Source organism: Ascidiella aspersa, chromosome 1 (assembly GCF_963924565.1).
Source record: "Ascidiella aspersa chromosome 1, kaAscAspe10.2, whole genome shotgun sequence".
In the NCBI taxonomy this organism is placed as follows: domain Eukaryota; kingdom Metazoa; phylum Chordata; class Ascidiacea; order Phlebobranchia; family Ascidiidae; genus Ascidiella; species Ascidiella aspersa.
In genome coordinates this window covers 39,894,292-39,909,139 of record NC_139447.1, presented here as the reverse complement: position 1 = coordinate 39,909,139, position 14,848 = coordinate 39,894,292, and the positions used below count along the sequence as shown (strand labels likewise).

General features: G+C 36.0%; 2 protein-coding genes across 2 annotated transcripts; one reads left to right on the top strand and one right to left on the bottom strand.

Annotated features, from left to right (window-relative positions):
• Positions 1–2,082: 2,082 nt before the first annotated feature.
• LOC146170482 (uncharacterized) lies at positions 2,083–11,854 on the top strand. The gene is made up of 14 exons (XM_083388715.1): positions 2,083–2,222; positions 2,530–2,704; positions 3,290–3,449; positions 4,444–4,535; positions 4,791–4,990; positions 5,759–5,925; positions 6,410–6,539; positions 7,124–7,243; positions 7,649–7,734; positions 8,210–8,438; positions 8,919–9,001; positions 9,632–9,692; positions 10,300–10,349; positions 11,207–11,854. The coding sequence occupies exons 1-14, from the start codon at positions 2,162–2,164 to the stop codon at positions 11,297–11,299; spliced, it is 1,707 nt and encodes a 568-aa protein (XP_083244841.1). The 5' UTR covers positions 2,083–2,161; the 3' UTR covers positions 11,300–11,854.
• Positions 11,855–12,028: 174 nt separating this feature from the next.
• Positions 12,029–13,337, bottom strand: LOC146170481 (bis(5'-nucleosyl)-tetraphosphatase [asymmetrical]-like). The gene is made up of 2 exons (XM_083390202.1): positions 13,167–13,337; positions 12,029–12,623 (listed from the first exon to the last, which is right to left on the bottom strand). Exons 1-2 carry the CDS (start codon positions 13,282–13,284, stop codon positions 12,310–12,312), a joined length of 432 nt encoding a protein of 143 aa, XP_083246328.1. The 5' UTR covers positions 13,285–13,337; the 3' UTR covers positions 12,029–12,309.
• Between the last annotated feature and the right edge of the window lie 1,511 nt (positions 13,338–14,848).

The window sequence follows — 14,848 nt, the reverse complement described above, 5'->3', positions numbered from 1 at the left end:
GACTAATGTGTAACATTTAATAATTCGCTTTATTTGAAAATTCAAGTCTGAACAAAAATTGCTTATTTTAACAAAAAATGCAGGCTGAAACACTAAAAACAGCGCTCTTTCACTATTGCACGTAAAAATTAATAAAAAAAAAATTTCTTCAAATGCCGCATACCACAACACATATTGTTTGGGTTAGGGTGCGGGTTAGCGTTTGGTTGAGGGTGGGTCAAGTTATTATTAATAATAAACATAATATTACTTAACCCACCCTCACCCAAACGCTAACCCGCACCCTAGCCCAAACAATATGCGTTGTGGTAAGCGGCATCATTTTTTTTTTTTGCATAACTTTTCACGTACATAAGTGAAAGAGCGCCCTAAAAACTAACGTGAAAATTTTGTTTCTCTAAACTCAGCGCTGGTCCTGAATCCTCCCACTTTGTGAAAACGTGCTAAGGTTGCAGACCAGCGCAGATTGTTTTTTTCTAAACAAGCACTGCCTAACTACTTTTACTTTTTTTTCTGAATTTATTTACAATCTTGAATGCAGCAACCTGGCAACTGACAATATTACGTCAAGTTTTAAATAACTGACAATAAACACTTATTTGCAGTTTTAAATAAAATTTATTGCCGTTTGCCATAACGGTTTTACAAAATTCTTAGCCTATAGCTATAATTATGTGTTATTGTAGAATTGCGTTATATATAGACATTGGCCAAGCATCTAGTATGTGTTAGCGTATACAATTTTTACCTTCCGTCTTTGAACGCATAACGTTTGAATTCCCAGATCATACCCATATTTTCGAGATTTGCTAGTATTGTAATTTTAGACTTAAAACCAGTGGTGGGATTCAACCAGTTCTATAGAACCGTTTCACGAAATTTTATGAGATCAGCGAACCGGTTAGCATTACTGGTTACTGTCAATAGATTTTTGCATCTTATATGCTACACCGTTTTTTTAAATCTCTCGTTCTTTTTACAAAATGTGCAATGGCCAAGTTCGTAGGTTAATCATTGTGTGAACTTTAATAATTGTAGAAATTTTCCTTTTGAGATTGTTTGTCTGTAAATTGAACTGTTGCGCCGTAAGTAAATGAGACGACTGCTGATTTTAGGTGGAGCTGTTAGAAGTGATGGGATTAAAGCGGTTCGCACCATTCGCTGGAACCTGGGGTTGCATCCTGGTCTTGCAACTACTTTAATCTCAAGTTTCACCTTTTTGAAACAGATGCGGCTGAAAAATATGACTTTTGTGATAGAAACGGCTGACAAAAATTCGAATCCCACCATGGCTTAAAATTTCGTATATTTGGATCGTATCCATTTCAGTAAACCTGTTTAAACATAAATATGTTCAACTTACGCTGTAGGTGCTGTTGGATTAGCTGCGTCATGTATCGACCTCTGCACGTAGGACGCAAAAAATATGGGAGGCTAGGAAATCAATTTTTAACAAGGGTTTTCTCTATATACACGCTCAACGAAGTTATAATCACAAATACTCGAGATCTCTCAGGTAATCAAAGAATGTGAGCCTTTCAACCAGCAAGCTAAATACCACAGCAATTAACACAAATAAATAAAAATTCCGTTAAATTTACTTTTACAGGTAAATTGTCCTAAAACACTTTGCTTGCTGTACGTTTTTTTGCAATTGCAATATTGTAACTTCAAACATCGCAGTATAAAGATCGTCACGTTTTTACACGTTTCCAACAAAAATCTAATACAATTTTTTGTTGTATAAAGCTATATTTAAAAAAAATACACCGTAAAAAGTAGGCCTATGCAACTTTGTAAGCTTAATAAAGACGTGACCCGGATCGGATCGCGATAATTTTTGTCCAAAATATCGGGTGTGGCAATAAAATGTTAAGCATCGGACATCCCAAGTTAAATTATAGTGTTACTTAACGTTATGGTTGGAATGCGTTGTCATAGATTTCGTTACTACCTTATAGATAAAAATGTTGTAATTTGTGAGCGACCAAAAAGTCGTTGTATGCCCACGTAGCGCGTCATCACGACAGATAAGTGTTCGCCCACACGAAAACATAAAACGGAAAACGTTCGTTTGCCCAGAAACAACTGGGCCTGCAGTTGATTGTGTTATGTAGTGAAACTGCACAAGTATAGTTCTGCTTGGTTCTGATTTGGAAACATGATTTGGATTATTTTAAAGCTTGTGATATTTGTTTTCTGCTGTATCTCCACCGCCATCGGTAAGTGTAAAAAAAAAGATAATCAATATTTCTCGCCGTTAATCCTTTTTCGCTTTTTAATGTTATATTGATGCTCATTTTAAATGAAAAAATTACTCACTGAAATGAAATACATCAGTAAAAGTAAAAAAAAGGGAAATTGGTCTTAAAACAAATAATTATAGTGTAGTTAATAAGCAGGGGAAACATGTTCCCATGAAAAAAAAATAGTTATTTACAACATTATAGCTAAAGAAATAAGTAGTTTTGTAAAATTATAAGTTTATTTCGCTATATTTTCATTTGATTACTTTTTCATTTAATACAGGATCTGATACACCTCGCCTCCTTGACGTAGTATTCCTAGTGGACAGTTCGGCATCGCTGTCACCCCACAGCTTCGGATTAATGAGAAGCAGCTTGTTGCGAATTTGTTTTTCGATCGGAGCAAATCGAGAAACGCGAATTGGTATTCTGCAATACGGGGACAACAACTTCTATGAGTACGTCTACTTGTACCTGAGTTTACAATGTTTTTTACACTTAACTTAAGTCTTTGGGACAAATGACTTGGAAATTACCTTGGAATTACGTCAGTTCGTTAAATAAATTGGGTTGAATATTTTATTAAATTTTATTAGGTATAGTACATTTTTGCACGCAAAACAATTCACTTACGTCGCGTTTTTGCTATTATTTTAATGAGGTATTGCTGATAATCGGTCAAGTTTTCCAACTTTAATGGTTTTGATTTATTTTTATATCACTGATCTGACTGTTGTTGAAGTTGACTTGACTTGGGCAACTGATGACTTTGTCTGCGTATTTTTTTGTTTTTTATGCAAAAAGACTTGGACTTTGTTTTCGAACACTGGAATTTTTTAAGTTGGACACTGACACAGACTTAAGTTAAACCTGACTTCTAGCAATTAGTAAAATACTTCGAAAACCCTCGTGAGTTCGAACCTCACCACAGTCTAGTTGTTTTTAGCCTGCCCTGCTTGCATCATTGATCGACAGATTCGGTGAGTCTGCAATGGCTTTCGGTGTATTATTTCGCACTTTTAACGTATTTTTTTGTTTTTCAGTCCAGACTTCAATTCGTCCGACCCAAAGTATTACCTATACGTTGTGAAGCTTGGGGAATGCGCAAACATAGAATGTGTTCGGAGCAAGATCGACAGCAAGTTAATACAGATGAACTCACCAAACACTTACACCGCACTAGCAATGGAGCGGGCAATTAAGGTGAGTAAGTGCTTGGAACTGAATGTAATGTACGAAAGCTAGGGATGTCTGATAATATCGGTACTCGTCCGATACTAGGATGGTATCGATTCTAAATCAAATAAATTGGCGGAAGACCAAAATTTTACAAACACCAAGATAGGAATAGAACAAAGTTTGATATAATACCCAAACAGGACTAACTAATACCTACGTACAGTCGTAATTACTTCCAAATCAGAATAAGACCAAGCAGGGAATAAGGCCCATACAGCATTTTAGCTAACTCCAAACCCCACCCCTAAGTACATCACTAACTCCTCTAATAATTCAACCACATCCCGATTTCTAACCCCACCCATAACTTTTAAGGCGCAAACAAACCGGTGTCAAAACAGCGGCGCCCAAACGTCTCCAGGCGTCCAAAGGTCAACACCGATCGTCCCATACCCTCTCCCTGCAGTTTCATATGTTGTTTTGTCTATTTAGGCCTTATTCCGATCAATTTAGGATCTTTTCCGACAGATGTACAGTAGTTCTTCTTCGGACGATTTTAAGTCCAATTATGTCGAGATATTACTTTAACATGTGGCCGGGTTTCGGGACACAAACCGAAACATCGGACCTTTCTAACATTCTCATTCACATTTTGATAAATCAACCTACAATCGAACAGGAAGGAAAAAAAAGTTTTCGTTTGGGCACAACATCCTTCAAAGTAGTTAATAAACGACTAATTCATAAGTTTAATTTATGTTACTTGTCATGCTTTTAATAATACTTTTCACTAAAAAGCTATGAGTATATAGTGAGTTAAGTAAGCCCTTATGTTCGGTAACTGTGGACAACTGATTACATCAAAAAGTCTAAACTCGTTTACAAATCTGGTGCTGACTGTGGACTTCTTCAAAGGACCTATATTAAAGACAGCACTTATAAGTTCTTTTTCGTATTTTGCTGCTGTTTAGTCGTCGGCACAAGTTTCGCTGCCACCCTAACATGGTTGTCTTTTCAGGTTGATTTCGCTGCTTCAGACAGCTCATCGCAGAAGGTCTTGATTGTGTTCACAGATGGAAACGCGAACGACCAAGACAACTTTAACGAAAGGTAGATAAAAGTTATATCATATAGCGAAGATTCGCCCACTTTGTTTGATTCTAATTTTCATATTAAGGGTTTCGCTTGGAAATACAACCTTATAATGTGTGGACCCCTATTTACAAATGACTTGACTTGGACTTGAGTTATTTTGCTAGTACCTTGGTTTGGATTAAATAGGACTTGAGTTATTTTACAAATGATTTTGACTATTTACAAAACAAACCATTCTAAGGTCTGCTGTAACTTGTTGTTTCTCCACAGCTTTTCTCTTGCTCAAAGATCGAACGTGTCAGTTTTTGCTCTTGGTTTCGGTGACGAAGTGAACACAGAGAACCTGCAGCTGATCACAAGCGAAACAAACCATGTTTTTGTGGCAAACTCAAGCTCTTCCGCTTGTAGCCTGCTGTACGCCATTTACCACGTGATCAATGCAACTGTGACGTGTGTCAACGACACAACGGGTAAAATATTATTCTAATCCAGGACACAAATGAGACCTAAAACGCGTCAAAACCTAAAGCAGAACAATATTGTTTTGGTGTCGGAGTTTGGATGTTCTAGTTTAAACGGGCCGTTGGGGCGCCGCTGTATTGGCACGATTGTTTGCCCCTGTTTGGGGTTGGTAGGGAAATTGTATGGGTTAGAAAATTGGTTAGGGTTGGAATTATTAGGGGAGTAAGTGATGTACAGGGGTAGGGTTTGGGGTTAGGTAAAAGGTAATATAGGCAGGCCTGATTCTGGCCATTTAAATATAATACTTTCGGTCCCTGAGACTCCTTATATTATGTGATTCCTATCAAAATGTTGCTAACACCGACCCAGCGATATTTACCAGTCCGGATTATTAGCACTTAAAAATCCCTTGTAGCTAGGCTCGAGTTGTCTTAAGAACAAGTTAAACGCAAGACACACGAGAGAGAGAGAGGTGGGGGAAAAAAGAAAGAAGGCACAGAATATCATTACAAAAGTGTGAAGGGGAAAAAGGCACAACAGCAAGTTCACGATGGACGATAATAATTATACTTAATTATATTACGTCAACACATATTCGTATTTTGCCACTAAGCTCAAATTTAATGGAAATCTTGCTTTGAAATTCAACCACCGGCGACCCAACAAAATTAAACGACAACCTTATTTTGGCTGCGGCCCATAGAGTGATAAACACTAGGTTCCAAGGATCTTAATTAAAATAGGATTTCCTTTTTCTAAAATCGGCAATTATTTAGTGAACACCTGGGCCACCATAGAATCGGCGCCGAACGTAACCCTTAATGGAACCTTCAACGCTAAGGCTGGTTCGAAGCTAATATTCACCTGCCAACACGATGACGTCACACCACTTGGAAAGACAACGAGGTTCCAAGTTGGAAACCAGGCCACCATTTTGCAAAAGGTAATTTTACCATAAAAAGTTAAATTGCGTTCGGTGTAATTCACCCTCAAGAAGACTTGAATAGGACACCGACACCTTGTAGAACAATTACGAGAAAGACTATTTTTAAATAATAAAAACCTATTTGCTGATCCAATATATTTTTTCCAATAGTGTACATCAATGCTTCATGTTTTTTATATTACTTCATCACTAAGCTTGTGTAGCTCAGTTGGTAGAGCGACGGTCTAGGTACGACCGAGGTTGTGAGTTCGAATCTCACCACAGGCTGTTTTATTTTTTGGCAATATATTCTCCAAATACGTTTTAATGGTGTTTAGGATAGAAATATGTTGCTAAGAAAAACAAAATTTTACTCCTGCTTTGTTTAGCGATTTTAATAATAGACAAGAGTCTTTTTCCGTATAGATAAATATTTAATAAATTTTGTATTATATATGTTGTTAATCTAAATAATGTTGGTTGGTTCTTATTTGCAATACAGAACAAGGCATTTACTTTGCAAGCAAATCGTGATCACAACCTTGAGCCGATCTTCTGCCAAGCCGTGACAAACTACACAAAGTACCACCCAGAAGCAGGGAAGTCGAAAGCACACGTCTTGAATATAACCTGTGAGCGTTCTTGTTGCATAAACTGTTGCTCTTAGGCATAATAGGGCACTAATCAAAAAGCTCCTCGGGTTTACCCTAAAGAAGGCGACTTGTATTCGTCCTTCTTGGGAACAAATAGATTTACCAGAGGGACTATTGGGCTTGAAAAGCACAAGTTGTGCAATAAGAAATGAAAACGGTTATAAGACTTAATGTGAAAAGTTCTAAGGATGTTTTTACACGTATTTTAAGTGTTAGGGTTCTATAAATGGCGCTACATAAGTTTAATAAATTTTACTAGAAAAATTTGCAGAAAAATTTGTTCGAAAGATGTTTAGCTGGAAATTAAAATATGAAAGAATCTTGTTTTGAATCCACTTTATTGGAAGAACGCGAAAATAAATTAGTTAAATCGAACGTTTTCTTTACTGTGACAACATACTTTTCCGGCATTTTTTTTAGTATATTCACTATTTAAAAAGCACTCAAAAGCCTTCGTGTAACAATGTCATTTTGCGCAAACCAATCTCTGGCTTTGTACTCATCGTAAAAATTAATCTGCTTCAACTTTTTGTTACGTCATGCTTGCATCACATCCGCTATAGATCCACCCACTCGACTGACGGATGACGTGCCACGCTGTGATTGGACGAATGGCAAACCGGGTGATTGCAAAATTTATTTTCTCGCAAATCCGAAACCGACGGAAATCAACATTAAAAAAGGTATTTCGGGCAACTAAAAGTTTATTTTGTTGAAAATCAATAAGATTTATTATAAACGTTCAAAATGTTACTACTTGTTTATGGGCTTTGATCTTCTTACTACGTATTACTATAAACTCCAACCATTATGCTACAAAATTCAATTCCTGTTCTTACCGTTGCAGTTTAAATTTTTTGTCTGTTAAACCTATGTTTGTTAGAATTAATTAACTTTTTGAATTCACATCTATGTGTTGAAGACTTACGAAAATGCATGTGCTAAAAAACGTTTTTCGTGTGATCGTATTGGATTAAAAGATGTTTTTTCTTCATAGATTTCTGTAATTTTGCTGTTTACCAACTAATGAAAGTACCAAGCTTTATTTGTTTTGAGAGCACAGTCTAACTAGTTTCACTTTGTTTCAGCAGGAATCCGTTCTACAAGCCTCGTCACATCTATAGAAGGTGCTGGTGAAAACTTTAACTGGACAGCTCGTATAAGAAGTGAAATGGTAAGACAGACAGTAAAAAAACAGCCGATATAAGAAGTATAAGTATCGGTACACGCGTCCGATATAAGTTGGTATCGGTGTCGGTACAAGGCCAACATTAGGTAGGCTAGCCATCGCTTTCAGCTGAGATTGGTCCGGTATTATTTAACGCTCATTGGTAGGCGCAACTTATTTTTAACAATCAAAACTCGAATAAACCCTACGTCACTAATCAACGTTTGTTTTAAATGTAAATACTCATTGGAAAAATGTATTTAAAACACAAGAGCTAAGTTTGTAGTTTCATTTTGCTTGGTACGGCATCAAAACACTTCTCACTCTTCCTATATTCTGTGTTTTTCCACAGGAATGTATGAAAAACTTAAATGTAGAGCCAAAATTTTCAACAGGTTAGAACGTAAAAAACACTTTCAGGAACATATCTGTGAATAACTCCAACAACAAATGACACCGGCTCAATCGTATTTTTCTGCAGGTTACTCCAGTTGACGGCGGGAATTATTCGGTCGAGGTCGAATCATCAACTTTTCCCGCCAAACCGCTTCAAATAAAGCTGCACATCCACGTTGTCACACTGGTTCATGAAAATCACACCAACGTCACCTGGATCGTGGTTTTGATTTCTATGATTTTTCTGGCGGCTGTTGTGGCTCTTGTAGCCCTCTTGTGGTGGAGAAGGAGGCTCAAAGTCCGTCGTTCGGAAAGTATGACGTAGGATTAGCAAGGGATGTCCGATAATATCGGATCGGAGCCGATGCGAGAAGTGGTGTGCGGCAGAGGGCACCGCTCCGATAGTAAATTATTACACATTTTAGGCAAAAAATGAAAAAAACATTACAAATGTTGAAACTTAACTTATTTTAAAGCCCATACAGAAGTAGGTGGCATTTTGAACGTTTCAAACAAATCTTTTTTTAACAACTTTTGGAGCATATGGTTGGAGGTTGTAGTAAGACGTAACAAGAATATCAAAGCCCATACAGAAGTAGGTTGCATTTTGAACCTTTCGAATAACTCTTTATTCATTTTCAACATGATGTGACATGAACATGATGTTGGAAATGAATAAAGAATTATTCGAAACGTTCAAAATGCCACCTACTTCTGTATGGGCTTTGATATTCTTGTTACGTCTTACTTCAACCTTCAGCCATTATACTCCAAAACTTAGTTTACATTCGCAGTAATACAAGGGCGCCATTACGTCAGCAACAATGAGGTCTATGATGACGTAATGAACGTGCAATACACGCCGATCATACCACAGGTAAGACGTCTAGAGCCCAACCAGTGTTTTTTTTAAGGTGTTTTGGAGGACCGAAATGGTCCCCCAAATTTCTCAAGCGGTTTCCCAAATTTTGGACTTGCAACTTTTTGGTATTTAAATGAAACACTTGCGGTCTCTTAAAACTACTTAGCGGTCACCCAAACCAAACCTTAAAAAAAAACCTTGTCCCAACACTAAAGTCCGAAAAAAAGGGTTGGAGCAATAACTTTTAATGTTGCCATACGAAATATTTTCGTATAAACATCAACACTTAATGAAAACGCCGTCGCAAGCAGGTAAAATTTACAACACATGAACCATATTGGTGTGCGTTTTTGCTGTTGAAACCAGACATGCGGAGTTGGGATTCAGATTCCCTAATCCGACGCGCAGTATAAAGCTGTAACGGTGGTTTAGCATATGGTAATTATTTCCAACCGTGTATTATGGTGGATTGGTTTGATGACAGCCCTGAGTGTGAATTGCTGAATATCCACGTTATTTTAATTACGATAATTGACAGAATGCAAACTGTAACTTCTAAGCCGGGTTTATTTTTGACTGACTCCACAGCCCTTGTGAGAGCATGCTGTTAGCCAAGGCTTGGTTAAAATTTTATTAACTTTGCAGCAGACTTCTGGCCAAAGTGCAAGTGTTGATGTAAGGAGGGCACCTACTGATCAAGAGTTTGGTGAGTAACTTTTCACAAACATTAAAATTTTTAGTAAAAGCGCTGGTCTAGAATCCTACCACATTTTCGTCCAGTGGTTTTTATTGCTTACATTATTCGCGGTAGTTAGCGTTTGTGTTTGGGTGGATCAAGTACTAATATTATATTTATTATCCCATATTTTTTTGTTGTTTTAATTTTTGACGACTCGTTTCGTTACAGTTAAAAAAGTGGAAGGATTCTAGATTCGCCCAAAGTACGAATTTGCTGCTTCCTGTGTGTTTTTGCTTTAACTGATTATGCAGTTCTCATACAATGTATACCAAGCCTGATCCGGCATTTTAATGAAAGCTTCAACGTAGTTTGTTACTTTATCAATCAAAGTAGCAGGAATCTGCTGGGGAAGGTTTTTTGCGTTTCATAATGATAGACCCTGACATTCTCTTATGTAAAGTTCAAATAACAACCCTAATTGGGTTGCCATGATACATTTAGCCGACTAATTAAGGCATGATTCTCGTATATAACCGACTTGTAAACTTACATATTCTTCGTTTGGCAACAAGATATTTTTTTTGTTACTCGAAAAACACCAAATATATTTGAAAACAAGTTCTATATTTTACAGAGGATGCGGGATATCTCGTTCTTAACATTCGAACAACTCTACAACATCAAGTAAGTCGCATTTATTTACCCTAGTATGGACATATTCGTGTAGACCCAGAGGTCGGTAAACTTTACCCAGGCGTTGGCCCAAACCAAACTCAGAAAGATCTCGGCAGGCCGTATTAATGTAACTGACAATTTTGTCGGTAAAACGTGTTGTTTTAAGACAGTTGTTTATACCAACTTTTATTCAGAATGGACCTAGGAATTTTTGCATATAAAACGGTCATTTGCGCTTATTTTTTACCGCAATGACTTAACGTGCTAAAAGTATGAACTTTTGTAACTGGACCCATTTCCCTTGCTAGACCCCCCTGACCCCTTACCCCTTGTAAAACCACTTAAAAAATCCCCTGTTCCTTTTTTAGAATCAGCGCTTTAATTTAATACAAATTATATTGGGTTTGATATTCGTTCTCCTAATAAACACTGTTTGCGATTTGGTTCTGAGACTTGTTTTACATTGAGAAGTCGCCTGCGTCCATACGAAGCGCGAAAATTTGAGTTCTTTAGTTTAAAATATGAGTCAACACATCGTCATCCATGAGCACAATTAAAAGTTGGTATAAAATAGTTTAGGGAAGCGAATTTACAATCCAGTTTTGGGTTAGAACGCAAACGTGCCAGACGTTCAAATAGATATCGCTTCACTGTATTTGCACGGAGGAATATCCATAAAATATGAGGAATCGCCTCGTGTCCAGTTTGTAAAGATGGCGGGCCTGTGGCTGCCGAACCCTGTTTTAATCATCACGAACTACGTATACAGTAGATTTCAACAATATGCCAAAAAAAGTCAGGCAAACAAAAGTTACGTCTGTTTTAAAAACATTTTTTAATTAAAAATAATTTACACCTTTTTAAAGGCAGAAATTGGGAGAGCGGCAGTAAGTGAAGAAGAAATGTGCCAAGTGACATCTTTCCACCAGCACGACGGACCATATTCGTTTGCCGATTAATACCACAGCTGAAACTGTAACTCTAATGTTCTTAGAACCTTATTTAAAAAGACATTTTATTTCAAGTGGCAGATTCTTAATATTTTTTATTAAATAAGCCTCATGAAAAGGAGACAACCCTAAATAAATTTTATTGTTTATATTGCGACCCTCTTTTTTTATTGTTTTTTGAAATATTTTTGTTTCTTTTAGTGTAAAATTTAAAGTTGTTTAAAATCATAGGCTATTTGTTTAACAAACTGGGGCTATTAAGCAAATTACAATGTTTTTAAAAAATGGTTTAATTTTCACACCGCAGGTTTTAACAATAGCCTACAACTATCACTAAATCTGTATGTTTTTGACCAGGACTGCAGAGTCGGTTAGAAAATAACCAGAGTCCAACTCCTGAGTTCTCATATAATTCATCCACTCACAATAGAAAGTTGGGAAATAGTCCATCTTATGCTATTCCACAATTTATATCTTTACAATTAATTTTTTTAATTGTTTTGGAAAAATATTTTTTTTTTATAAACCCTGTGAAAAAAATGACACAATTTGCAAAAATTGTTTTTCTCCTGACCTTTCTGAATAAAATATATTGCTAAATATCAAGATAAATTATTTAAAAATATATATTTTTTTATTGGTTTTATTGTTTTTCAATTCTTTTGTTACGTTTTTTGTTTGTTCTTCTTTTTATCAAGCAAATACGTGCAAAAAAAATAATAATAATAAGATGTAAAAAAAGCTTTGCAATAGGTAGTTGTAGTAAGTTACAAATGGAAACCGTTAATGTTTTACGAATTAATAAAAACAAAAAAAATTCAGAAAAAAACGAATATTGAAAAAAGACAGACATTGTATATGCTTTTATAACTTCAGATTAAAATAGAAATGCCAATTTCCTATACTATATTAGCAAAAATGTAATAAAACTATTTTTTTAATTCATATGACAAAAAATTCAACTTTCAAAAATCAATTAAAAGTCATACACAATATTTTAGATATACCTTGAAACTTACTTAAAGGTTTGAAACAATAAATTGATTTGCTTTTTCGAGGGCAGATTTCATATCGTCAAAACCACTTCGAACACAAGCTTCTTGAATAGGAAGCCAAGTCAAGTCTTGGTGTTCATCAGAAAGTTTTATCTGCTTGTTCGGATCTTTCAGCTCAGCGAGCCAGTAGATTACACTTTTAGGTTTATTATTCACCGTGTAGTTTAATTCCACTTTAAAGTTCTCGAACAACTTGTAATCTTCCCGGTTTAAATTTGCTTCTTCTTGTGTTTCGCGAACAGCTGTAGTTAAGTCGTCTTCGCCAGGATCAACGTGACCTGAATGTTGCAGTGGAAAAATAAGTATTTTTTAAATTAATCAGATCCAAGTCAAGTTACTAGCAAAATAACTTAAGTCATTGGCATAAATAACTGATGACCAAGTTAAGTCAATTAAAATTAAGTCATTTAAAATCATGTTTTAAGTTAAGTCATTTGAAATCAGGGTCATAGGTGAAAAACGCAAAAGTAGAAAGGCAACAGAACAAGAAGAGTGAGGTGAAGTAAATTTAAACAAACCGAAACAAAGTTAAATTCATACCGTTGCTTGCACTGTCACTGCAATCCAAACTTTTTTACTTAGAAAGTTGCGATCACCTTGATTAATATAAAGTGCAAAATATTTACGAGGCTAACAAAATAATTTATTTGAATTACTGAATAAGTTGTCAAAATATTGCAAAACTCACTAAATTAATCTTAATATTACCACCAACACCCAAACATTAACCCCCATTCTAACCTAAATCAATGTATAATGACTAATGAGTGCAGGTGTACATCAGCGATCGGGGGAAATTGCCACTTGTTTATTGAATTTACCTTTAGGTGGTGACCAATGAAGAGTTCCATATGATGCTTGCAGCAAAAGAAACTCTGGCTGAGTCGCGCTTAATCTTCGGAATATTATTATTCCAGCAGCTTTAACTATTCCGCTCATACTAATCGTTTAAGAACTGGGGATATCCGTTTTTATATCGGAATTTTTTTTAATCGAGCAATCTATATTTTATTGCAGTAAGGTGATTTCCCAGTTAAGAAACTGGTTTATGATCAAAAATGTCGGAATGACTAAGTCAGTGGTTCACAACCTTTTTTTGCACGCGGCACCCTTTAAAAATTATAAAAAGTTCGCGGCACCCCTGCTCGTATTTTTGCTGTTCAACTGTAACGTTACAATAAACGAGATTTAAACATCACGTTAACTGTGCAACAAGGTTGAAAAAAAACTTCTTAATTTTTTAGCACGTCGTACACAAAAAAATTGTTTCCGAAGCTTATCTAAAGAGATAATTGAAATTCTAAAGAATTTGAAATATCTCTCGGCACTCCGGTTGAGAACCACTGGACTAAGTTCTTACAAACACTAACATAAAAAAATGAAAAGCCAAGGAAATATTTTCTAGAAATTAGTTTTATTAGTTATTTATCTAGTTTTAAGGTGGCATAAATTTTAATGCTGCGTTCATATCGAAGTCGTGTTTTGTCAATTGCGCCTAAAACTCATTTGTGCGCTTAAGGATTTTGGAAAAAATGAATCCATTTTAGTAGAAAAATACCTTTCAGCATTTAATGCTTACATCAATGAAAAAAAATAATTTCAAGGACTTGCTATTTGTTTAAAATAACTGTACTTGAACTTCGATTTTAACGCAAAATGCGTCGTGCGTCTCTTTGCACCATCTAAACCAGGGATGTCCACCTTGCGGCCCGCCTGATACTTATGTGCGGCCCGCTACGTATTAACTTTCAGAAGCCTTCATTCAAAACAATTGTTTCGACCATCATCAAAAGGTGTAGAACGCGCATTTTTGGATAAAGGCCTAATCTCATATTTTTTTCTGAGACTCTAATTGAGTCTAATGCCGCATTTTAACAGCCATACGCTTGTGCAGCCATCATTGTTAAGCAAGGTGTGTGTTTTTCCAAATGTGTGCTTTTGCGGACCGATTTAAGGAAATATATCAGCCCAATTGTGTCGTACCATGGCATGATGTGTAAACTCATTTTGTGTGACATTCACTTAGTTCTCTCGAGGAGCGGATGTTTATAAGTTACTTTATGACGTCACGAAATGACGTAGCTCATGACGTCACCCCTTTAATTTAATAGGTTTTGCGGCCCATTCTGTTAAAACAGTGTTTCTTAACCTTTTTTACTAGGGGGCGCACCTAGAGATATTTTAAAACGTTGCGGCGCACATTGTGAGCGAAGCGAGGTGTACCCACTGTTCCCTCTAAGGTGCGTAGCCACACCAGACAAATTGCGCAGTAAAATTTGCTTTTGCGCACTTAAATCATTCTTAAACTAAAACCAAAAATCTTCACTTTTTAGCCGCAAAGTTTGAGCACTTCGCATTGGCTATTTTTTCATTGATGTTTGTAACTGAAAGCAAGTTAATAACTCAAATTCGCATTGACGATTGTGACGTTATAAATTACTTTGTCTAATCATTTTTTTATCATCCATGCTGTATACTCAGAAAAATCAAGAAAAAAACAGGA

Bases quoted from the DNA above. Each gene is read 5' to 3' on its own strand.
- LOC146170482 (XM_083388715.1), top strand. From the start codon at position 2,162: ATGATTTGGATTATTTTAAAGCTTGTGATATTTGTTTTCTGCTGTATC. The intron at 4,536-4,790 runs GTAGATAAAAGT...GTTTCTCCACAG, and splicing joins CAAGACAACTTTAACGAAAG to CTTTTCTCTTGCTCAAAGAT. The intron at 7,735-8,209 runs GTAAGACAGACA...ATTTTTCTGCAG, and splicing joins CTCGTATAAGAAGTGAAATG to GTTACTCCAGTTGACGGCGG.
- LOC146170481 (XM_083390202.1), bottom strand. From the start codon at position 13,284: ATGAGCGGAATAGTTAAAGCTGCTGGAATAATAATATTCCGAAGATTA. The intron at 12,624-13,166 runs GTAAATTCAATA...TGCAACATTCAG, and splicing joins TCATTGGTCACCACCTAAAG to GTCACGTTGATCCTGGCGAA.